This window comes from Fusarium flagelliforme, assembly GCF_020744385.1.
Source record: "Fusarium flagelliforme strain FIESC 12 MPI-CAGE-AA-0113 chromosome Unknown B0J16scaffold_1, whole genome shotgun sequence".
NCBI classification, from domain to species: Eukaryota; Fungi; Ascomycota; class Sordariomycetes; order Hypocreales; family Nectriaceae; genus Fusarium; species Fusarium flagelliforme.
In genome coordinates, this window is record NW_025763503.1 from 480,549 (window position 1) to 502,393 (window position 21,845).

Below are 21,845 nucleotides of genomic sequence, written 5' to 3' on the forward strand. Positions count from 1 at the left end.
GGAGATAGAAGTTGAAGGATAACGGTTCCTCGATACATTTAATTGGATGAGAGACCGCTCATAATTTGTGCACCCAATAAAAGATTACGGTTTCAGACACTAGCCCCAATGGTTCAAAAGTTAACTTTACATTCCCTTCAGTCAGCCGCAACTCCTTTGGCTAAGCTGAAAGGTGTGTCTCACAACTCAGCTGATGTCAGAGACATTCTTGTCGGAATGCGTCGTACATAAATGGTATGTAAGATCTAGACCCCAGCAATTGTGATAGTGATAACTGAGGGGATTGGTATTTCAGCTGCACGGACGGGTTTCCCCGCTGGGAGGTGGCTTGCTGAAATTCCACTAGCTCAGTGAGCTATTTGCTTACTTCGCGGCACGGCACGGACTAAACGGGCGGAGCTGAGACAATTGAGTTCGAGAGCTCGGGGTCTAGATTTTGAGCTATTCAGCTTTGGGTTTTGGAGGCGTTGTGACCTTTTGAGGAGGGTTCAGCTGTGATGATGGATTCTGGGGTGTAAGATATGAGGCTTGGGATAAATACCTGCGTCAGCCCATATGATTGAGTTCTGTATCCCCATCGCTCTCTAATTCTTTCTTCCAGGCAGCGTTCCAACCATTATTTAATATTCCTCAAGATGCCGTCCGCTATCAGCACTTCGAGCTCGGAGTCGAGTCCGCCGACTACTCCTGGTGTTCATGCTCAGGCGGTGCATATTCCTGGTGAACACACCAAGCTCATTCTCTGCTTCGATGGTACAGGAAACACATTCACTGGCACCAACGCTGATACCAATGTCGTCAAGATCTTGCGCAAGCTTGATCGTAACCATGAAAAGCAATTCCATTACTATCAGAGTATGTATTCCACCCTTTGCCGTTGCTTACGAGTGTGCCCTTTCCTCGGTATGCCTCCTCGTTTTCAAGACGGTGCGCTAAAATTTGATAGCTGGAATCGGAACCTACGATGTGAATGAGACTTCAGCCCAGAAGACGAAGCTGGGCGAGATCCGAAGCAGCATCTCAAAAACCATCGATCAAGGCTTTGGAACCACATTCGACGCCCACATCATGGCCGGATACCGCTTCCTGATGAGATACTATGAACCTGTAAGTAGCAGACCTCCAATTCATTTCACCTATTAACTCGATCAGGATGCCAGGATCTACATCTTCGGTTTCAGTCGCGGTGCTTATACTGCCAAGTACCTCGCACGCATGATCAACAAGGTTGGTCTTCTGTGCAAGGGTAATGAGGAGATGGTACCTTTTGCGTACAGCCTTTACCAGCGTGCTCTCAAGTGCGATAGCGATGATCGCATGGCAGCCGAGAAGGTCAAAGGCAAGGTCAACAGCAAGGTCAACGGCAAAGGCCATGCACCTCAGGATTCTGCTCCAAACGATACCGAGCATGCGGATGAAAACACGCCACTTACAGTAGGCGCTGCGACAAATGGTACCAATGGCGCTCGTGTGACCAAAGGTGCTAATGCTACCAATGGTTCCAACACGACCAACGGTGAGAGTGCAACCAATGGCGTCAAGAAGCCTGCGAAGCCAGTCAACACGATTATCGGTGGCGATGTCGTGGAGAGCGCCGCGACAAAAGCAGCGAAGAAGGAGGTCAAGGCCTTCAGCGAAACTTTTTGCCGAACTGCCACAGGGACAATTGCGAACCACGAGAACATCAAGGTCTTCTTCCTTGGTATGTGGGATTGTGTCAACTCTGTTGCTGTAGCTGAGGCAAATGCGCCTGCTCCTGTGGAAGTCAGCGGCACTGCAACTTACATTCGTCATGCCGTTGCTGCTGACGAGCGTCGCGTCAAGTTCAAGCCTGCTCTCTTGGCTCAAGATATCAAACAACCAGGGAACAAGGATAACATTCTGGAGATGTGGTTTCCAGGAAATCATGGTGATATTGGAGGTGGATGGCCCGCTATGGCGGCCAAATCACCACAAAAGATGGGTCGCCTGGAGAAGCTCAAATATATCTTCAGTACCATGAAGCCGTCGAATCTCAGCGAACCGCTCGAAGATGATGCGCTGCAGATGAGTGACATGGCTTTGGACTGGATGATCCGCGAGGTTGAATTGGTGGGCCTGAAGGAACCCGAATCTCAGGTTCGCTGGTGCCACAGCAAGGATTTGTTCAAGGCCAATATGAATAGTGAGCCGCTGGCCTCGAACACCAAGACTAAGTTGCAGGAATTCGTCATCGAGGGTTTCATGCACGACACTCTTCGGTTTGGATTCGGATCGTCATTCTTCAAGGTTCTAATGTGGAATCTTATGGGTAAGCTACATTTTATTCTTTTTGCAAAATCGTTTCACTAATGATACTATCAGAGATACTCCCGTTCGTGCCCCGATGGGAGCTTGATGATAAAAAGGGAGAAGAAGAAGTAAATCAGGGCTGGATGCAATACCGCCTGTGGCCGAACTTTAACGCCCCCCGAGACATTCCCAGGGGGTCCCTTCTACACAATTCCCTCAAGGAACGTCTCAATGCCGAAGACCTAAAGTACCGTCCCAAGAACAACCATGGTGGTACTAGCAAGCCTTGCCTGCTATCTGACGACGGAAACACGGGTGCAGGCATGTCCCCGTGGCTCAATCCTAAAGCAGGCCCGGAACACTTCAAGGATCCCGAATGGGCTAAGCGACATCAGGCGTGGGAACTTACAAAAGACAAGCAGGACTAGGACAAGACGACCAAGTAAGGAGTCGCTAGTACGGGGTCTGTTAGAGATTATGGGCGTTCTGGTCAATCTTGGTAAGGTGTACAGGAAATCTACGTAATCTATTTTGTCTTTAAAATATACGGTACCTGAACAATTTGCATTTTACTCAACAGATGAAATGATTTATGTCATGAAGTAAAGCGGGAGTTTCTCCAACGTAAACACTGCCTATTCCTCAAGATACAAACCCTCATCTGGCGGAGGCTTCCCATACCAGTCCAACCCCAACTTATCCTCAGGATCCGGATCATCCATCTGATAAAACCCATCATACCGCCACCACTTCCTATCCTTAAAAACATCCTCGACAGGAAGAACACCTTCCTTCTTCATCTCATCCCTCACCTTCTCAACAACCTCCCATACTCTCAGAATATTCTCCCCAGCAACCTTAGCCAGCTGCTCCTCCGTAGCACCTCTATCAAGGATAGCCTCAAGCAGCTTAGGATAACATTTCACATCTTCCAAACCAGGAATAACACTCGCTATACCATCGAAGTCAGATCCAAGACCAACATGATCCCAGCCGATGCGGTTGGCGATGTAGAATAGGTGATCAATGACCATATCCATCGTCGCATCACTACGACGCGTGGTGCAGTGCTCTGGAACAAAGGTTACCATTACGATACCGCCATTGGAGGGAACTTTGTCCAGGATGTAATCTGGGACGTTGCGGACGCAGTCGAAGACGCCTTTTGCGTTGGAGTGGGAGAACATTATGGGCGCGCGGGAGAGGGATAGTACTTGGGAAGCGCAGTCTTCTGATACGTGGGAGATATCCACGATCATACCTGGAAGGTGAGCTAGGGCTATTTAGAGGAAGAGAGGCACGTACCGAGTCTGTTCATCTCTTTGACTGCTGCTCTTCCAAGGTCTGAGAGACCTTCATGAACAGGGCCAACCTTCGACGTCGAACTATCCGCAAAAGCATTGTTGCAAACGTGCGTGAGGGTACACTATACCATTAGCCCCACCCTCCAATAACCGCATCGCAACACTTACATATCTCACACCAAGCCGGTAAAAAGCTCTTATAATCCCAATACTATTCCCTGCCATATGCAACCCCTCAATACCAATAGAACAAGCAATCCTCCCACTCTCATACACACCCTTAACATCCCTAGGTCCGCTAACCAGTGTAAAGGTCTCAGGATAAGATTCAACCAACCGGAGCGTCAAATCAATCTGTTCAATTGCGTCCCGCGCCATGTCGGAGTACTCTGGTGTTGTGAAATCCTCGGCGGAGTGAAGACAGGGGACGCATACGGACCAAAATTGGCCTCCTACGGCGCCTAGTATTGTTAGAGAAGGTTACCTGGTAGAATTGAGGAGAAGGAGTACCTTGTTTCAGGCGAGGAATATCCGTCATGCCTCGCTGAAAGCCCTTCTCGAGGTCAAATTTCTCATTGTTGTGAATTTTACCGTGGAAACATGCTCGTGGTTGCTGGGGTAGATCATTGTGACCGTCTATGAGGGGCGTTTTTGCGAGGACTTGTTTGACTCTTTCGTCGATGGCAAGAGCTTGATATGGGTGTGTTGAAGTCATTGTACTGGTAGTAAGGGAACATGAGATCCCCGTATGTGTTCACCAAGACTTGCCTTATCACGTACGATATGAATTCCAACGTATTTTATCTCACCCTTCGGAAGATATTCTGTATACCGTCTGGCTAGTTGCCCGCGGTCAAGTGAGTTTGCCGCGGGATAAACTAGGATGATAGGCAAGATATGGGTGGATACGGACAATTACCCCGCGTTTATCGTGGATCTTGAATCTAGGAACCCTGGCTCTGATGACGATGACTGCATGTATAAGGTGGAGATGTGAAAGACATCAGTCATTTAAGTAGGATACAAAAGTTCCGCATGTCGGGTTCTGCTTTGGATGGCTTTCGTTTTGGATGAGGAGGTTGACGCCGGCGATAATTCGGCCAGGTTGCGATTGTGAGCTGTGGGGACATTAAATGGTAACTCTACTATCTACGGGTTACATCGAGACCCTCAATTGATATGAACCATGATTATCAACTAAGGGAAAAGATAGGCATCGGATCATGATAAGCTTCACTAGTGAGACCTGCTTTCCCGCGGGATATAGAATGTAACATCGAGTGATCAACACTCCGATAACCCGAAGATAAACATCCTTATAACCCCTCAAGATGGACCTCATCATCGTTCATCTCTGCTTCTCATGACAATATCAAAATGGCGGCCGAAAAATACCCAGAGGACCTCAAACAAACAACCTCTCTCCAACCAGGCACCATAAACGACACATCAACAGCCGAAGCCTTAACACTCTACCACAACGCCGACGTCATCGAAACAACCCCCGAACAAGACCGTTCTCTACGATGGAAGCTGGATCTTCATCTCATGCCCCTCTTGTGCTTCACTTATGCACTACAGTCTATTGATAAGAATACCATCAGCTATGCTGCTGTGTTTGGTCTTCGAGAGGACTTGGGTCTGAAAGGAAATGAGTTCTCATGGACGGGAGCGATATTTTATCTTGGTTATCTGGTGTGGGAATTTCCTACTAGTTTGTTCTTACAGAAATTCCCTATTAATTATTTCATGTCTGGGACGGTAAGTCTTTTGTCTACGCTGCAGACGAGAAGTACTAAGAGATTTAGGTCATTGCTTGGGGTGCTGTACTCATGGCCCATGGAGCGGTACATTCCTTCCCAGCACTGGTGGCAGTCAGAACTCTACTTGGTGCTCTCGAAGCAGCTATCAACCCTGGAACAATGTTGCTGTTCAGTATGTACTACATGCGAAGCGAACAACCTCTCCGCATGGGAATATGGCTTGGCTCAGCAGGCGTTGGGTATATTATTGCAGGAATCGCCAGTTTCGGCATCGGACATATCCAAGCATCTCTATCCTCATGGCGTGTACTCTTCATCATCTGGGGTTCTATCACCGTTGCTTGGGGGGTTATACTCCTCTTCTGTCTACCCGGTGCACCGATGCGAGCCAAATTCCTTACACCTGATGAACGAGCACGTGTCGTGGCTAGAGTCAAGGGGAATGGGACTGGCATTGAGAATAAGCATTTCAAGATGAAACAGTTTTGGGAGGCTATGATGGATCCTAAGACGTGGCTGTTGTTCTTGTTTGCTTTGATGAGTAATTCGCCTAATGGTGGTTTGTCTGCGGTAAGTGCTTTTGTACAAGTGGGAGGAATATTGCTGATACGCTTTACAGTTCCAAGGTCTTATTATCAAGGGTGCTGGGTTCAGTACACTTACTACTACACTTTATCAGATGCCGTCTGGTGCTGTTCAGATGGTTGCTTGCGTTGTAGCTTGGTAAGTCAAACACCATCTCACCCACGTTCTACACTGACGACCGTAGCTGGGGAGCCTCAACGATCAAGAACTCTCGAATTCCCATCATGCTCCTCGCCCTCGTGCCATTCCTAGCTGGCGTTTTAGGTCTTCACTTTATCCCCCACAGCGACGCCTACGCGCGCCTCGCCTGCCTCTGGATATCATTCTCCTACACAGCAACATGGACACTCAGCATGGCCGTCTCAATGGCCAACACAGCGGGCCATACAAAGAAAATCACCACCAACGCAATCCTCTTGATTGGATACTGTCTCGGTAACTTTGTAGGACCATTCTTCTTCAAGAGCGACCAGGAGCCGCAGTATCAACTTGGTGTGGGAATGATGTTTACCTGTATCGCTATCCAAGTGGCTAGTCTGCTTGCACTTTGGGGATTACTTTGGTGGCGAAACAGAGAGAGAAGAAAGGACAGAGTGGAAGGGGATGAGAGTAGAGGTTGGGAGATGGGGTTGTTGGATGTGACGGATCTTGAGAACAAGCACTTTGAGTACGTATATTAGGGACTAATCAGCTTCACGTGTCTAGAATTGGAAATGACCGTATCCATGAATTTCTATTATGTAAAAGACCCAGAATTAGTTGCCTGGCATCTTGTCTCATCTTCTCCACCCCCAGACTTGACCGGTACGTAAAATGCGGAGGTGGACCTTGACGTGGAGATGTTCAATAAGAGACCCGTTATTCTATTGTGCTTATTTTGACAGTTGATAATTGCAATGAAGAAAAGAGCATGCCTTTATACATGGACAAAACATAAACGTTGAGATGCAGCGCTGATCGAGAGAGCAAGGATTGGGTTACATTGGACTACCTGCCGCTTCCTCGCGCCAAGAAGTCGTACATACGGATGATGCTACCCGACAAAGGTTCATTCCTTCATCCGATAAGGGTTAGTCCATCAAGCTGCCAATTTACGGTGAGGCTCATCTCGGGCTTAACCCTCGTTAATTGTCGCGTGGCAACATTAAGTTCGCGCGGCAGTGGCGGCTATGCGCAACATGGCGACAAACGGAGTAAATAACCCGCCTCAATCTAAGCCATCTGTCAGCATAAATCGTAATCTCCTATCTCGCTACTAGCCTCGATATCTACTAGTAACCCATAGACTTGGTTAGAGTTATCAGGCCAAGACAAGTCCAGTGTCTTGGCCCTCAACACCAAGAGATACTAACAACCCAAGAAATGAGGCAACAAACGGATACCAACGGCTTCCGGGGAAATGGAGCACAAGACATTTATCAGACTATGTACAATAGTCCTCAGCCAAGACCGAGGCCAGAAATGTTGCACCTCCTGTTTTCAGCGAGCCAAGATGTTTAATAAGCGCTACCCCAGATAACCAGCATTGGCATTCCTTGGCGGCTCAAATCACCAGCCGCGACCCAACAGGTTCTATCTTGCATTCAATCTGGGACTGGTTGGCACGTAAAAGTCACTATCTTACCTTCCTATCCTGTCGCTTGGCAGTCAAATCACGAGTCAGAGGATTGTACCGTAGGAGTCGCTTGGCGTGAGGATTAAGTGGTTCTTAACCGCCAAGATGTCGGTTTAGTGGTCTGACGCGACATCTTGGCAATTATCTTGGCCCTTTCATCGCCTCCTTTTGTTGGTTGGATTGTTATCTGGGGATGACAAGTAAGCTTAATTGCAACTGTATATCAAGGCAGCGATCTGCTCCACCGTTTTGCGTTCCCGTCGAGCTGATCATCTACGCCCTTCCCTTGACATTACTATACTCTCCTTCAACCTTTTGTCTTTCTTAGTCATCAGTCATCATGGCGGTTGTAGAAGGCCAAAAGCAGTCCCTAGGGAAGCGCATCTGGCTCGCCATAGCTCCCGACTCCGCAAAAGATGACGATGGCCGTGACAACTTCAACTCACGCTCCCAATTCGTCCTCTGCGCCATGGGCGGTGCCGTCGGATTGGGAAATCTTCTTCGTTTCCCCTCTGTCGTCTTCAACAACTACGGTCTCCAGTTCTTTATCCCCTACCTCTTCGCCCTCTTCCTCATCGGTATTCCCATTCTGATTCTCGAAATCACCCTCGGTCAAGCTTATCGCGGTGGTTGCGTTATTGCTTGGAACAACGTCAACCATCGCGCCAAGGGTATTGGTTTCTCCATGGTCTTCAACGGCTTTAGTGTTGTCGGGTATTATGTGCCCATCTTGGCTTTTGCCATGGCCTACTTTCGCATGTCGTTTCAGAGTCCACTACCTTGGTCTGGACAGGACACCGAAGCATTCTTCTTCGATGAAGTTGTGCGCAACGTTCCTGCTGTCGGAGGTGAAGACGGTGGTATGAAGTCCTACCCAGGAAAGGGTATTGTTGGTGAGACGTTTGGTTGGTGTATGATGATCTGGGCCGTCGTTTGGATGTGCACCTTCAAGGGAGTTGGTCTTCAGGGTCGCGTCATCTACATCACCATGGCCCTTCCTCTGATCATGATTGCCATCCTTGCCGTCCGCTCTCTTTCCCTTCCCAATGCCTCTGACGGCTTTGCCCTCTATGTCGGCACTTGGCGAAGCGAGTCTCTCCAGGGTCCCCGAGTTTGGCAGGACGCCTTTGGTCAGATGTTCTTTTCCATCGGTGTTGGTTTCGGCTACTTCACATCGTATGCCTCATACAACAACAAGTTCGCCAACGCTGTCCAAGATGCCTTCATCATTGCCCTCAGTAACTCTATGATCGAGATTGTCTCGGCTCTTGCTGTCATGGGTATTGTTGGCTTCTTGGCCATTAACCCTGACAATACCGCATCCCTGTCTACCTTCAGCTCTGGCTTCTTCTACTACCCCGCCGCTCTCGCTCAGATGCCCGGGTCTAACTTCTTCTCTGCCCTTTTCTTCCTTACTCTGGCCCTTCTTGGACTTACCTGTGTCTTTGCACTGGCCGAGGTCCTCGTCACCATGATTTGTGACACTGACTGGGGTAAGAAGTTCCCTCGCTGGGTCATCTCTACCTCCGTAGTCCTTCTAGGTGCCCTCACTGCTCTAATCTATAGCAGTGAGTTTGGATTCAACACTCTCGATGCTATCGACATGTTTGTCAACGATGTTGCCCTCTTTATCACCGTCTGGTCAGAGACTTACATGGCCTGTACTTTGTACCGCTGGAGAGACCCTGTCGATCAGATTGGCCTCGTCAGCTACTTTGTCTACAACGCTGGCTACGTCTTCTCTCTCTTCATTGGTATCCTTCTCGGTCACGTTGTCACCCCCGCTGCTGGTGCAGGTGCTGGTTTCGGTATCTTCATTGCCTGCTCTCTCGTCTCTGCCTTCGTTGGTAAGGTTCCTACTGTCCCTGCTCCCAGCTTCTGGGGTAGCAATGCCATGCTCAGCCGTTTCTGGTATGCGGCTTTCTACTCGGTATGTATTTCCTTCTATTCTCCCCTACAGCAATAACTAACATTCTTCCAGGGTCAACAACTCCGACGTGATCTCAACGGCGTCATCTCCAACGGCGGCAAGAACTGGAAGATTCACTGGATCTGGCCCATCTGTCTCAAATATGTTACCGGTCCATCCGTCGCACTGGTCTTCTCCTTCGCTTACCCCAAGTTCCTCAACAACCACCGCAACGATCCCCCCTACGTCTACAGCTTTGTCCTCATGCACATGGTCATCCTCTTCATCGTCGGTGCTTTCATCGTTCCCCGCTTCTTCAACATTCTCATCCCCGGTGAACGCCTTGCCCGTAATGATGGCAAGTACGATGTCGCCCCTCAGATGACCCTCGACAACGCTCCCATCGTTGACAACGGTGGTATCGAGGGTGGCCATGCTGAGATGGCTCAGCACAGCAATGGTGAGGGTAGCTTTGACGGTGACAAGGGTGGTCTGAGACCTGATGCTGCTCGTGCCAGCCCTGATATGGTTGAGCCTCGACAGTAATCGCTCGTTGTGCAGGTTCAGTCACGGGATTTGTATCTCCATGCACAAGCTTAGCTTAGAGACTGTATAGATTGTATCTATAGTAACTTTCATTTTACAAGCTCCATCAGCTCGCGTGACCGTCCGTCCATCTTATATACCTTAGGTCCTTCAATCGAGATATCATCAGAAGAGGTGTGAGATTTCTATATACTACATGCAGATCTATATCCATAAGATAGATGTCACAATTACCAATTCCCGTTAACACCGGTGCCCCAAAGCATAGATCCCCAATTCATCTGCCCTAAGTTCGTCGCAAACATCGATTGATCCGTCATATACGGTCCCGAGATACCACCATCAAGCCCAGGCTGTCCCATGTTAAAAAGCATACTAGGATCGCCGAATCCCATAGGCATTGGCATTGGCATATCATCCATATCCATCCCCGCAGAACCTTGTCCTTGATCCTCACTGGTTGGTTTCGACTCCGAGGACATCGCAGCACCCCTTTCTTTCACAAGTTCAACGAGGTCTGGTGTGGTGAACTCTCTGCCGGCTTTCTCATAAGCTGCTTTGACGACATCCCAGGCGTACAGGATAATGTTGAGAAAAGGTCGGAAGACAGGACTTGGTGAATTAGCATCCGGTGCTGATCTAGCAGAGTAATTGTCATGCATGATCTTCCATGCCCGTTCTGTGTGGTCGCTAAATGGTTGACCCTTTAGGTGTTGGATGACACGGATGTACGCAGGAAATGGGAAATACAGCTGGAAATACCAGCGGTAATTTTTGGTAAGTGGTGAACTTGCGATTTTGGTATCGCATTCAAGCCAAGACAGGGCATACGAGACGGCGGCTTCTTGACGTTCTGGCGTGTAATTGACAGAAGGATCAAGATAGGCGTAAAATTCGTTCATCAGGCGACAATTCATGATATTTGATCGTGCAGTCCACATCGTCATGAAATGAAGGCGATTATCCGGATCGCAGAATCGAAGATATTTGTCCTCGATCATCTTCTCCAAAGTAACATCGCCACCTGGTGGAAGCTTCTTGGCCAAGGGCTTCATGACAGGGTTTGTGAAGGCGATGTAGAAAGGACTATTGCGATAATACTCCCCAATCTCAGCCTTGACAATAGTAAAGATGGCTTCTGTGGCTTGATCCTGTGGCTTTGGTGGACTTTTTGTCTCCTCCCGAAGTTCCGAGTCGCTTACATTTGTTGGTAGTGCGCAGTCCCATGTTGGAACGAGGATCGTGGGTTTATGGTCGCCCAAAGTACTGATGCGCGAGTCGAATAGGACAAGAGACCACCATAACCTTCGCCGGAGTTCTGCTTCAAGAATGCTGCATCGTGTGTTTTTGAATTCACTTTGGATACCTATTCGTTCTGCGATGCGGACTGCTATACCGAGCATAGAAGAAATTGACTTTGGGTGACTACCCGATCGAACCGACACCTGAACGCGGTCAGTAAACTCAACTTCTATGTGTACACGATACCCACCAGGTAGAGGAACAGAGCAGTCAAACAATCCCGACTATCAGTCCTCAGAAAGTTACAATTCAACAACGCCTGCTGACATCCAAAATGATATCTCGTTGTAAGTTCATTCTTCGACGTTTTGAAGATACTCTCACACTCATCGCATGACAAACTCATCACAGCCATACAGTAAATACTAAACATGAGCGCTTCAAGGGTAGGCGATATATCCTTGAGATTGGATGCAGCTTCAACGATGTTAGCTTGCAAAGTAGGCGTATGCGTGACTTTTAGAAGTGGATCAACGTGTTCGAGATAAATTTGCCACAGTCTGAACAAGTGGGCGGGTTCGGGGTGGAGGGTGTGCAGTTCAACGCTTGATTGGCGAGAGCCGAAGAGCATGTGTTCGTCGTTCATGGACATTTGGTCTTGTGCGCTACTAAAGACGTTTTCGTAGAAGGTATCATTTGGGTCTCGGTACTAGGAGATGTCAGCGAAATCTGATGTGGGATAATTTGGGTGACATACCCCTTGTCGCATAGCTTGCCAAATGCTCCTGCAGTCGTGGTCAGCAATATTCCACATAACGTTGTAATCAAAGCTTACTTGACTTCAGCTATCCCTTCCGATCTTGCTTGGGAGCTTCCATCCTCATTATCGGAGTCGTAATCTTGCGGTGAGCTCTTGGCCGTACTAGCATCATCATGAAGAGGATCAAAGTTGACATTATTCTGCTTCATCAACACCTCATACCTCCTCAATCTCTCCAACAACTCCCGCTCAGGGAATCTCCGTCGTCGTGGTCTTGGCTGAGTCGCGGGCACACATTGCGCGCCTTGTTTGGTACAGCTTGAACAGGGGAATGTGCGGTCACATTTGACCTTTCTTTGCTGGCAGAGGACGCATGCGAGTACCCGATGCGGTTTGGCCTTGGGGGCGTTTTCAGTGGGTGTAGACATGGTGGCAGCCTCGGGACTTTGCTAGCCCGATAGTTTGGGGTGAATCAAAGGAGAGATATAAGAAGGTGAATTGTTGGGCTGATGTTTTAGAAGTTGCATCTCGGTCTTTTCTAAGTTCCGGCGTCTCCACTTTTTGGTTTGTTCGAGTTCGTGTCAGCATCGGACTTTGAAAATGTCCATGTCCGACTATCAGTTCCCATGTTCTGATATCTATTCGCTTTCCTTTAGGATTTGCTATTGTCTTGCTACCTAGTCTGCGATTGTATCCCAATGGAAGTTGTCAGATTGTGCATGTGTTACTGTCGGCACTTCAAGTGAGTTTTAGGGCCAAATAGGTCAAGTCTTTCACCGATGGTCCAGGTATGACAAAAGAAAGACGTTCAACCTTTTCTGGAATGTCGCACAAATATGCATGGAATACGTTGAGAATAAGAAATAGTATCGAGTATGGAACTGAAGTTCTGCAGGAACGTAAGACCGACGTCTATAAGCGTCATACCTCTGACGTCAGGACTTGTTCCACCTCAACCTCCCCACGAGAAACAACCTCTATATCAACCACTTTCTTCACAAACACCTTGATGGTTCAAACTTCCTCAATCATCTACCTCTAATTCGTCAATCAGTTACACTAAAATGCCTAGCTACACCGGAAAGTGCGTCTGCGGCAACGTCAAGTATAGCGTCTCGCTAGACTCACCTGACGACGCCCGAACTTCGCTATGTCACTGTGGAAGCTGTAAAAGGGCCTTTGGTACAAACTTTGGTCTGACTACAAAGGCACGGTCCTCATACCTTTTGACATTCCCCATCTAACAGCTGGAACAGGTCGCACTAGATGGCTTTAGCTACAACGAAGGTAAACCAAAGACATTTAAGCAAGAAAACGGCGTTGTGAGAGAATTCTGCGATAACTGCGGTGCCTTCATCTGCGAATACGGAGTAAGTTTATCTGACATTGATAAGATTGAATTTATGTTGAGAATGATATAGGAAGCAGCTGCAGACAAGTTCCGATATATCATGTGGGGAACTTTTGATGAGCCGGACAAGTTTCCTCCCAAGGGAGAGTTCTTTTGCAAGTACCGAAACGGGTGGATGCCCGAGGTACCAGGTATGGTTACTGTTTATTTTGAAGATGAATCGTGCTAACTGATGTAGATCTTTTTCATAAGAATGAAATCAAGGAGTAATCCTGCAAGTTTGGCAAATCTATGATGGGTGGGTAGAGGAGGAAACGTTATTGCCATGGTCTTTCGAGCTTGTTTATGTGGTTAAATGATGCCTTATGGGGGTAGGTTTCTTGTTAGTACTCCCAGGTATACTGTATCTCGAACAGGAAAAATGAAGCGCGTAGGACAATCTGATCTCAAGTCCTAGATCCATAAAAGGGTTCCACCTGTAACTGTGATAAGGCTCCTTATTGGCTTCCATTTGATCTTCATCCATCACCTGATAGTCTCCTCCATTTTCATTTTGTTCCAAACTTACTCCCAACAACTTCATTAAGAGTAACACAAAATGAGCGAACTTGAGAAACAACAAGACGATGTCGTCGTATACGACCCCAAAGGCCTTCCCGTCCCCGGCGCAACGCTCCCCATTCCCAACAAAGCGAAATACCTCCTCGCAGAAGACAACAACGTAAACGCACGCCTCTTCGTGCGTCACATGAACAATCTCAACCTTCAACACACATACCAAATAGCCTGGAACGGTCAACAAGCCGTGGGCATATACAAAGCGAATCCTGAACAGTGCAAATTGGTTTTCATGGATATATCGATGCCTGTTATGGGTGGTATGGAAGCAAGCCTCTTGATACGGGACTTTGAGAAAGAGAACGAGCTGAAGCCGGCTATTATTGTGGGGATGGTTGCGAGTATGATTGAGGGTGAGAATCGGAGGTTTGTTGAGGAGTTTGGGATGGATGTTTGTTTGAGGAAGCCTGTTAGGTTTGAGAGTCTTAGGAAGATACTGGAAGAATGGCCAGTTGAGGTAAAGACTAAAGATTCATCAGTTTAGATACAAGGAATCCAGATTTTAGCAGTGATCATGTTCACAGAGTCTGATCCTTCAGCTCCTCCTGCGTCCACTCCCACAGCTTCTTCGCCATACCCTCATCAATCTCAACACTCTCCTTCACCCCAACAGGTTCATAAAACTCCCCATTCTCAACCTCCGCCGTCGCAGCCCAGAGATGATTCTTGACACCCTCCTCAATAGGTCCCGTCATTTTGGGGACAACATTCTCCTGCAAATGCTTCATCATCTCATCACCAGCCTCCCGCGAAAACAGCTCCGTCTTAACTTCACCGGGATTGATAGCGATGTTGACGAAGGTGTATTGCTTAGCAGCTTCGCGCGCGTAGAGAAGACATGCGAGTTTACTCTGTGCGTAGCGAAGCGGGAGGGGAGTTTGGCTGGTTGCGGAACGGAGGGTGGAGAATTCGATGCCTGTGGAGCTGACATGACGGAAGCCGGCGGATGTCAAGTGGACGGCTCGTGCACCAAAAGTCTTGTCCAGGACGGGCGAGAGTAGCTTCAAGAGAAGGGCGTGACCAAGATGGTTGGTGCCCATGTGCATCTCATACCCATCCTTGGTAAGAACAGGCGGTGCACCCATGATACCAGCATTCAGCAACAGGACATCAAGTCGCTCTTCATTCTCGAGGAACGCTTTAGCTGCTGCCTTGATGCTTTCAAAGCTTGAGAGGTCTAGTTCAAGAAGGGAGATTCTGGTTCCCTCTGAGGCCGTACCTTTGACTTCCCCCAAGGCTATACTGCCCTTGGTTTGGTCACGAGCGGTGATGTAGATATGAGCTGGGGAGTGTTTGGCTAGTTCAATGGCTGTAGCCTTGCCGAGGCCGGTGTTGGCGCCGGTGATGAGGATGACTTTTCCTGTGAGGGAAGGGATATCCTTGGAGGGGTCGAAAGAGTAGGTCTTCTGGCCAGACATTTGAAAAGTGAGTAATATGAATGTTGGGTCGTTGAGTAGTTAATGTTTGATGTTGGTGGTTGAATTGTGGGTGGGGCAGATATCCTGAGCATGTCCTGTTTAAGTACATCTTCAAACACTTGCCAAGCCGAGGAGAATGTCATATATTATGCAAAAGACTCCGGAGTTAAGCAAATACGAACCCGAGAAGGATCAATGAACGGTATCTCGGACGCTTTAGATCATCCTCGAATGAAGCTTGTACGGGTGTGAAGAGACGTACCTGCCCCTGACCAATGAGAAGCCGTAGAGTCCGAGCACACCAATCGCCAATCCTACAAGGCCCATATACCAACCCTCACCAATGCATCAGTTTCCGGGACATGATAATTGCGTCTTAGATCAAGGCCAATAGTGTATTAGACCGAGTCCCGTATTATCCTACCCGGATACTCTAACCAAAAATGCCACTCCGGCCCAAGGTAATCCCGAATAACCCCAATCAAATACTCTCCCGCGTTGCCAATCTGCCACAACCTCCTTCCATGATGCAAAAGCAAAGCATAATAACTCAACAAGATAAGAGCTTCAGGTTTCCGCTCAGATAATAAAGTTCTCAACTCTGGCGATGCCAACATCGTCCATTGGAAAATCATACGATAGCGAGCATCCTCTTCTCCCGAAGACATGGCATCAAAGCCGACTTGAAGATACTGAATTGCGCTGTAACAAACTTCCTTTTCCTTATTGCCAAGAGTCGTGGAGTCGTCAACGAGTCTGGAAATCGGCGCGCACTCGGTACCTGTTGGCTCCTTCGCTGACGCCTTCCTACTCCAGGACAAGACCGGTTCGATCTCTGACTCCACGAGTAAAGGCCAAGCAGAGGCAGCTACGTTGTATATACCTCGATTCAAATCCACGCAGTGTGTATAATACTCCAGAAATCCATACAATCCATCTGAACCACGATAAGCTAATGCGTCCGCTAGTAGGTGGTGACCCAGAGTTATTGAGAAAAGAAGAATGGGAACACAGTTTGATGAATCAACTTCTCTTCTAGTAGCGTTGAACAGAGAAACAGCTCGTGTTTGCAAACTGATTGCTTGTTCGAGATGACGGTTTGCACGATCTGGATGTATCACAGCTAAATGCCGTGCAGAGAATGCCAGCATTTGGTGTAGTAGATAAGGTGCTTTGACACTTTCCTTGATACAGACATCTAAGGTAGCCTTGTAATCTTTGACGGTATCGCCGAGGCTGAAAAGGTCGCGGTTGGTGATTAAATGGACGAATAGTTCCATGTGCTCCATGTTGACGACATTCTCGACACTGGTCGGTGTGGGCGAGGATGCACTCGTTGAAGCATCGTTGGGGTCTGGGCTTGGAAGCGAGTTTGATGTTGAAGGTGGAGATGGTAGGTCCAAAGATGAGAAGCTGCATTTTCGATCTGTCAAGGTGCAGAGACGACAGGTTGGGCGGCCTTCATCGCACTGAACACGCGTGTTAGTCATTGATGGTAATTGGATGACATTCTCGTACCTTGACATGACGTTGCTTGCTGAGAACATCCACGTTAGCTGATTGAAGGCGTTGTAGCATCTCCACACTTACCATTGCTCGCAGCCCTTCTTGGACTTTTTATGTCGACGACGAAGCATTTTGACAAATAATCACTTGACTTCTAATAAGTGTACTGGGTATATATCTGGAAGTCTTTCTGAATCGAGAGTAATAATAATAAAAGTAACGCAGGCTTGAAGATGTTGAAATGCAGAAGAACAATTGTTAAGGATCTCCGGGCGTCAGCACAGGCCTTGACGCTAGTCCTTAGATTGACATGATCTGCTCCTTTCCCTTGTCGTCAAACCGAGGCTAGGCTATGTTGGGTAAGGCCATGCCGTTAAACCTTGCAAACTGCTTAGCTAACACGCGTGTTGTGCTCCGAGACCCACTCATGTCTTGATGCAGGCAGGATTGCTAACCTGGAGTTTTGGCTGTTTAATGGTTAATTTGGGACACGCAACACGCGTGTCAGCAAAGGGGACTCAAAGGCTTTCTGTTACTCCGTAGGATAAGGCATATAGAAGGGAGAGATAAATTTAAATAGTTCTTCTTTTCACCTCCCGTATAAAGTTGTATCTAAATTATTGCTCTTTTCCTTGCATTCGATTCTGTTGCTTATCGCCAATTATTTTGCTGCCCCGAACGATCAATTGCTTATCAACATGGCACGACTCAAACCTTTTAAAGGCAACTACTATCTCTGGGAATATGTTCCAAGTCTCCCTGGCGCAACATCATTCGCAATCGCTTTTCTTCTCATAACCTTAGCCCAAGGTCACCGCATGTATAGAGGCAAACACTGGTTCACTATTCCATTCTTCATCGGTGGTATCTGTAAGTCCCAAACCGCAACGCCTGTCTTGTCCTCTTTACTAATGTGTACTCAGGCGAAGTATTCGGTTACGTCTTCCGCACCCTAGCATACAACGCCACAAACTCCCTGGCGATCTACATCATGCAATCACTCTTCCTCCTTCTACCACCAGTCTTCTTCGCCGCGACGTTATACATGGTTTACTCTCGCATCGTCAGAGCCGTCGGTGGGGAAGAGTTCTCTCTCATTACCGTTCGAAAAACGACCCGGCTTTTTGTCATTGGAGATTTCATCACGTTTAACATCCAAGGCAATGGCGGTGGTTTACTGGCCAACCAAAAGCTCGCAAACATTGGTAAGATCATCGTTATTGTCGGTCTTATCGCTCAGATCATTCTCTTTCTTGCCTTTGTGATCATCTGTGTGGTATTCCACCGACGCTTCAGAGCTCATTTGCGACGTTCGCATGCTCTTGTTGAAGTTCGTTGGGAGTCATACCTCCATATGTTGTACATCACGTCGGCCTCCATTCTTGTCAGAAATATCTTTCGTGTCGTGGAGTTCATTATGGATAAAGAGGGATATTTGATGCAAAAAGAATGGCCGACTTTTGTTTTTGATGCTGTGTTAATGTTTTTGGTTATGGTGGCTTTTTATGTATGGTACCCTGGGAATCTGGCATCGACCTCGAGAGACTCGACCGTTGAACTTGTTCCGAAGCGGGGGAACCACGGGAGAGAGACCGGTAGCTCAGACTAAAAGGGGGAACTTGAGACTCCGGTTTTGTACGGAAGTGTTTGTGGCCCGGAGCTTCTACTGCGACGGAGTAATGGACGATGGGTATCTCTTTTTCCGTGGTTTCATTGTCCCTCAATGTTTTACAACGCCACTTTTGCTTCGATGAGCTGATTGGATAGAGAGTCTGGGCAATTATTCCCTTCCAGTTCCCAGCACACACAAGGCACATTCAAGTGTTCCAAATCCGCCCTGAGGCTGAATAGCACAACTTACGCGCCAAGCCCACCACCTTAGTGAACGCCTCATATCCAAAAGCCACCACAAAAAATGCAGTAATGCAGGGGCAATAAAGCCAAAATTATTTCTTTTGACACCAAAAATTGTCGCAGTCACGTTTTACTGGTAAGTGCCTTTCAGCTGATGGCAGTCCCCCTCGCAGATATTGGCGGTCTAGACCACACGGGACCGGTAAGGAGGCGTTGGGCTGTGACAGCGGCTGAAGGACTCGTGATTGAGGCTTCAGGGGTTAACCAATTGAATTAATTGTATTGCGAAAGGTGGTATTATTGCTTTGTTCAACGGAAAGACACGGAGTTGAATTGTTTTTGTATAAGAACCCGTCTTGTTCAATCATTCGATTTCGCTGCCAAGCAATCTATTCATTCTTCTCAAAGCCAGCACAAGGACCTCCAAAATGTCTCGCCTACTCCTTCTCTCACTCCTAGCCTCCCAAGCCCTGGCAGCAAACCCCCTCCTAGGCGCTTACCCAACCGATCAATGCGACGCCTGTATGGACGATGTCTACACCAGCTGTCCAGGCAATTACCAAGAGCGCTCCTACGCAACATGCATGTGCGCAGGCGACGGCAGCGTAAAATTCTTGTCTTGCCTCGGATCTTGTGATCCTGAACTGAATGAACCTGCGAATGCTGCGTCTACTTACTACGGATATTGTCTTATGTTCTTCAAGGAACTTTGTGATGGCGCGCAGGGAAATGTGGACCAAGAGACTTATGAGACGCAGTGTTCTAAGGAGGCTATTGCGGAGGGGGGTATTGGGGAGAAGGGTAGCAAGAGTGGCGATGGAGAAAAGACAGATGATGGGAGCGATGATGAGGACGCTGAGTCTGATGAAAGGTGAGTGTCCTGATTGAAGTCAAGAACTATGTCTGACATTACACAGCACCGAGGTCGTAAAGCCGACCAAGACGAATGAATCAGCCAGCGAGAAAACCAGTGAGGACAGTGAAGCCAACGAGACAGATGAAGCTACCAAGACGGGCTCCTCCACCGCAACCGCTGCGCTGGTTACGACAACTGTATCAGGTGCGAAGCAGACAGCTATCCCCGCTGTGGCCCTCTTAGCTGGCCTTGGACTGCAGTTCGTAAATGTTTAGATCTTGGCTGGCGCAATATTCACTAGGACTTAGAAGGTTGTACTTGATGTGATTTCTGATGGGTCTATTAAAGTGTAATACTGCAAGCTGGAAAGAGTGAAGTGAGAGAAAGACCAAGTTGTTTGTAATTTTAATCTGTTAGATACTCTCCAGATCTCCATGTATAACAGAAGGATTGTCCTCTAAGGCTTAGGCTACTATAATAACATATCCTAAGGGCGAATCTAAGCTAACATAAAGTGACGAAATTATTTCATCTCTTATGCTTTCGGGGGCTAATTCTTCTGATGCACTGGCAAGTATCCCCTGCAACTCTCCACACAAGATCACCCTGCTATGCATATCAGTATATCCTACGCCCACTGCCTCGTGGCTGACCATGACTTCCTGTCTCAAGCTATTAGTAGGCAGGAGGGGGGTCAGGGAAGAAACTGGCCCATGCATCCCTATTCTCTCGTGGAGTGCATTGCCAGCTGAATCAAGCATCGAGAGACATAAAGGCATAGTTATCGGCATTAATGATTTCTTTGCCTGGGTCTTCCTCGACTAAAGCGTGCGCGCGGCTGATATCATAAGCTGGTTCGCCATCCTCATTGGCCACGTCGATGATTCGTGCTGCCAATGCAGACTTCGGGCCGACATTGCTGCCGTGTGTGATTTCGTGCAAGACAACGCGAGAGAATGTGTCCATCTTCATGCTGGGGTAGCTGTCGAGGGCGCCACAGTCGATGCCTTCGAGACCGGGCTTCTCATAGGCGATGGGGCAGAAATGGATCTTCTCAAGACCATCTTCTTCGTCATTCTCAGTATAGGCCAAATTGCCCTCATTGTCACAGCTTAAATCTTCACTGAAGTCTAGATGAAATATTAGCATGCCGGACTGCAATAGTGATAGGGCATTGATTAGGGTGCCAGAAGAATTAGCCATTCAGAGCATAAGAGACGAAATAATTTAGCCACCGTATGTTAGTTTAGGTGACCACTTAGGATACTTTACTTTAGTAGCCTAAGCCTTAGAGGGTAACTCTTCTAACACCTGCCTGGCATCGTTGTGAGACTCACCTTTGTTGTCAACAACCATTTCACCGACCACGGGCCCGATAAAGCTCGCACTTGAGCTGTCATCACCGCGAATCATCCTCAAGACATCGCCGACCTCGTCAGGGGTCTCGTCCTCATCATCCTCAGTGTCAAAGAAGAGATTGAAGACAGCATTAGTGCCAGTCTTTGCTTCTTCGGCAGCCGTATACCCTCGCGAAGCAAGAGCGCGCACCTCGCCAGTGCAGATGACATCGTGCAGCTGTCGAAGAAGACGCTGGTCGGCCTCGTTGGCGGGATCAAAGTTGAGATATTTCCACTCGTTGCCGCAGGCGTCGCCGAGAGGGTATAGGGAAGGGGCGGGAGCGCGAGCGACCTTGGAAGGAAGTGGTTTGGCGTTTACAGCCGTGATGGACAGAGCCGCGAGGAGGACTTTAGAAAAAGACATAACGAAGGTTCAGGCTCAAGGCAGGATTGGTGAGTTGTTGTGTTGCTCCTGTTGTGATCTCTCTCCTACTCAACAAGCACCGGCAACTGGCTGTCATTTATACTAAGGAACAAGCTTTTGTAAACTCGGCTCTCTTACCCCTAGTCCTATGTCCTTAGCTTACATCCATTGCCTGACAGGCGCGTAATAGAAGAGATGTTTTCCAACCCTTAGGCTACTATAATAAAGTAGCCTAAGTGCTGATCTAAGCTGGCATAAAGTGACCAAATTATTTTGTCTCTTATGCCTTTGGGGCCAACTTCTGATACCCTGAGGCCTGGCTAACTTCGTATAACACAGTCTACCAAACGGCGCAGCTTATCGCTACACAGATGGTGGGTCTTTTCCGAGTTGAGATCTCCATTTTTTCATGAATAAAGCCAAATGTAACAGCGCAAACCAACGTATACACGCTTTGACTTGTGGATATATGTATGGATGAGACTC

At 48.0% G+C, this 21,845-nt stretch overlaps 11 protein-coding genes across 11 annotated transcripts; 7 read left to right on the plus strand and 4 right to left on the minus strand.

Annotated features, from left to right (window-relative positions):
* The first annotated feature begins 566 nt into the window (after positions 1-566).
* Positions 567-2,826, plus strand: B0J16DRAFT_365829 (uncharacterized protein). Its single transcript, XM_046130055.1, has 4 exons — positions 567-855; positions 947-1,107; positions 1,153-2,290; positions 2,344-2,826. Exons 1-4 carry the CDS (start codon positions 636-638, stop codon positions 2,697-2,699), a joined length of 1,875 nt encoding a protein of 624 aa, XP_045988140.1. The 5' UTR covers positions 567-635; the 3' UTR covers positions 2,700-2,826.
* Positions 2,824-4,557, minus strand: B0J16DRAFT_295116 (renal dipeptidase family). Its single transcript, XM_046124413.1, has 4 exons — positions 4,086-4,557; positions 3,744-4,036; positions 3,577-3,697; positions 2,824-3,532 (listed from the first exon to the last, which is right to left on the minus strand). Exons 1-4 carry the CDS (start codon positions 4,288-4,290, stop codon positions 2,907-2,909), a joined length of 1,245 nt encoding a protein of 414 aa, XP_045988141.1. The 5' UTR covers positions 4,291-4,557; the 3' UTR covers positions 2,824-2,906.
* Positions 4,558-4,894: 337 nt separating this feature from the next.
* On the plus strand, positions 4,895-6,639 carry B0J16DRAFT_295120 (major facilitator superfamily domain-containing protein). Its single transcript, XM_046124414.1, has 4 exons — positions 4,895-5,336; positions 5,384-5,908; positions 5,958-6,061; positions 6,108-6,639. Exons 1-4 carry the CDS (start codon positions 4,953-4,955, stop codon positions 6,601-6,603), a joined length of 1,509 nt encoding a protein of 502 aa, XP_045988142.1. The 5' UTR covers positions 4,895-4,952; the 3' UTR covers positions 6,604-6,639.
* Positions 6,640-7,878: 1,239 nt separating this feature from the next.
* On the plus strand, positions 7,879-10,054 carry B0J16DRAFT_390418 (uncharacterized protein; the record flags this gene model as incomplete). Its single annotated transcript, XM_046131883.1, has 2 exons — positions 7,879-9,468; positions 9,520-10,054. The coding sequence occupies 2 exons, from the start codon at positions 7,879-7,881 to the stop codon at positions 9,991-9,993; spliced, it is 2,064 nt and encodes a 687-aa protein (XP_045988143.1). The 3' UTR covers positions 9,994-10,054.
* A 5-nt stretch (positions 10,055-10,059) lies between these two features.
* Positions 10,060-12,631, minus strand: B0J16DRAFT_408221 (fungal-specific transcription factor domain-containing protein). The gene is made up of 4 exons (XM_046133014.1): positions 12,071-12,631; positions 11,993-12,020; positions 11,486-11,944; positions 10,060-11,438 (listed from the first exon to the last, which is right to left on the minus strand). The coding sequence occupies exons 1-4, from the start codon at positions 12,421-12,423 to the stop codon at positions 10,224-10,226; spliced, it is 2,055 nt and encodes a 684-aa protein (XP_045988144.1). The 5' UTR covers positions 12,424-12,631; the 3' UTR covers positions 10,060-10,223.
* B0J16DRAFT_326068 (Mss4-like protein) lies at positions 12,632-13,783 on the plus strand. The gene is made up of 4 exons (XM_046125962.1): positions 12,632-13,203; positions 13,252-13,365; positions 13,417-13,537; positions 13,585-13,783. Exons 1-4 carry the CDS (start codon positions 13,060-13,062, stop codon positions 13,614-13,616), a joined length of 411 nt encoding a protein of 136 aa, XP_045988145.1. The 5' UTR covers positions 12,632-13,059; the 3' UTR covers positions 13,617-13,783.
* A 114-nt stretch (positions 13,784-13,897) lies between these two features.
* B0J16DRAFT_326070 (putative two-component response regulator REC1p) lies at positions 13,898-14,473 on the plus strand. The gene has a single exon (XM_046125963.1). It carries the CDS (start codon positions 13,945-13,947, stop codon positions 14,446-14,448), a length of 504 nt encoding a protein of 167 aa, XP_045988146.1. The 5' UTR covers positions 13,898-13,944; the 3' UTR covers positions 14,449-14,473.
* B0J16DRAFT_1241 (uncharacterized protein) lies at positions 14,466-15,514 on the minus strand. The gene has a single exon (XM_046121655.1). The coding sequence runs from the start codon at positions 15,380-15,382 to the stop codon at positions 14,483-14,485; it is 900 nt and encodes a 299-aa protein (XP_045988147.1). The 5' UTR covers positions 15,383-15,514; the 3' UTR covers positions 14,466-14,482.
* Positions 15,515-15,780: 266 nt separating this feature from the next.
* On the minus strand, positions 15,781-17,106 carry B0J16DRAFT_365834 (uncharacterized protein; the record flags this gene model as incomplete). The annotated part of the gene is made up of 3 exons (XM_046130056.1): positions 16,973-17,106; positions 16,901-16,919; positions 15,781-16,851 (listed from the first exon to the last, which is right to left on the minus strand). Exons 1-3 carry the CDS (start codon positions 17,017-17,019, stop codon positions 15,781-15,783), a joined length of 1,137 nt encoding a protein of 378 aa, XP_045988148.1. The 5' UTR covers positions 17,020-17,106.
* Positions 17,107-17,586: 480 nt separating this feature from the next.
* Positions 17,587-18,510, plus strand: B0J16DRAFT_390424 (RTA1 like protein-domain-containing protein; the record flags this gene model as incomplete). The annotated part of the gene is made up of 2 exons (XM_046131884.1): positions 17,587-17,758; positions 17,812-18,510. The coding sequence occupies 2 exons, from the start codon at positions 17,587-17,589 to the stop codon at positions 18,495-18,497; spliced, it is 858 nt and encodes a 285-aa protein (XP_045988149.1). The 3' UTR covers positions 18,498-18,510.
* Positions 18,511-19,055: 545 nt separating this feature from the next.
* B0J16DRAFT_365836 (uncharacterized protein) lies at positions 19,056-20,055 on the plus strand. Its single transcript, XM_046130057.1, has 2 exons — positions 19,056-19,613; positions 19,660-20,055. The coding sequence occupies exons 1-2, from the start codon at positions 19,171-19,173 to the stop codon at positions 19,871-19,873; spliced, it is 657 nt and encodes a 218-aa protein (XP_045988150.1). The 5' UTR covers positions 19,056-19,170; the 3' UTR covers positions 19,874-20,055.
* The last annotated feature ends 1,790 nt before the right edge of the window (positions 20,056-21,845 follow it).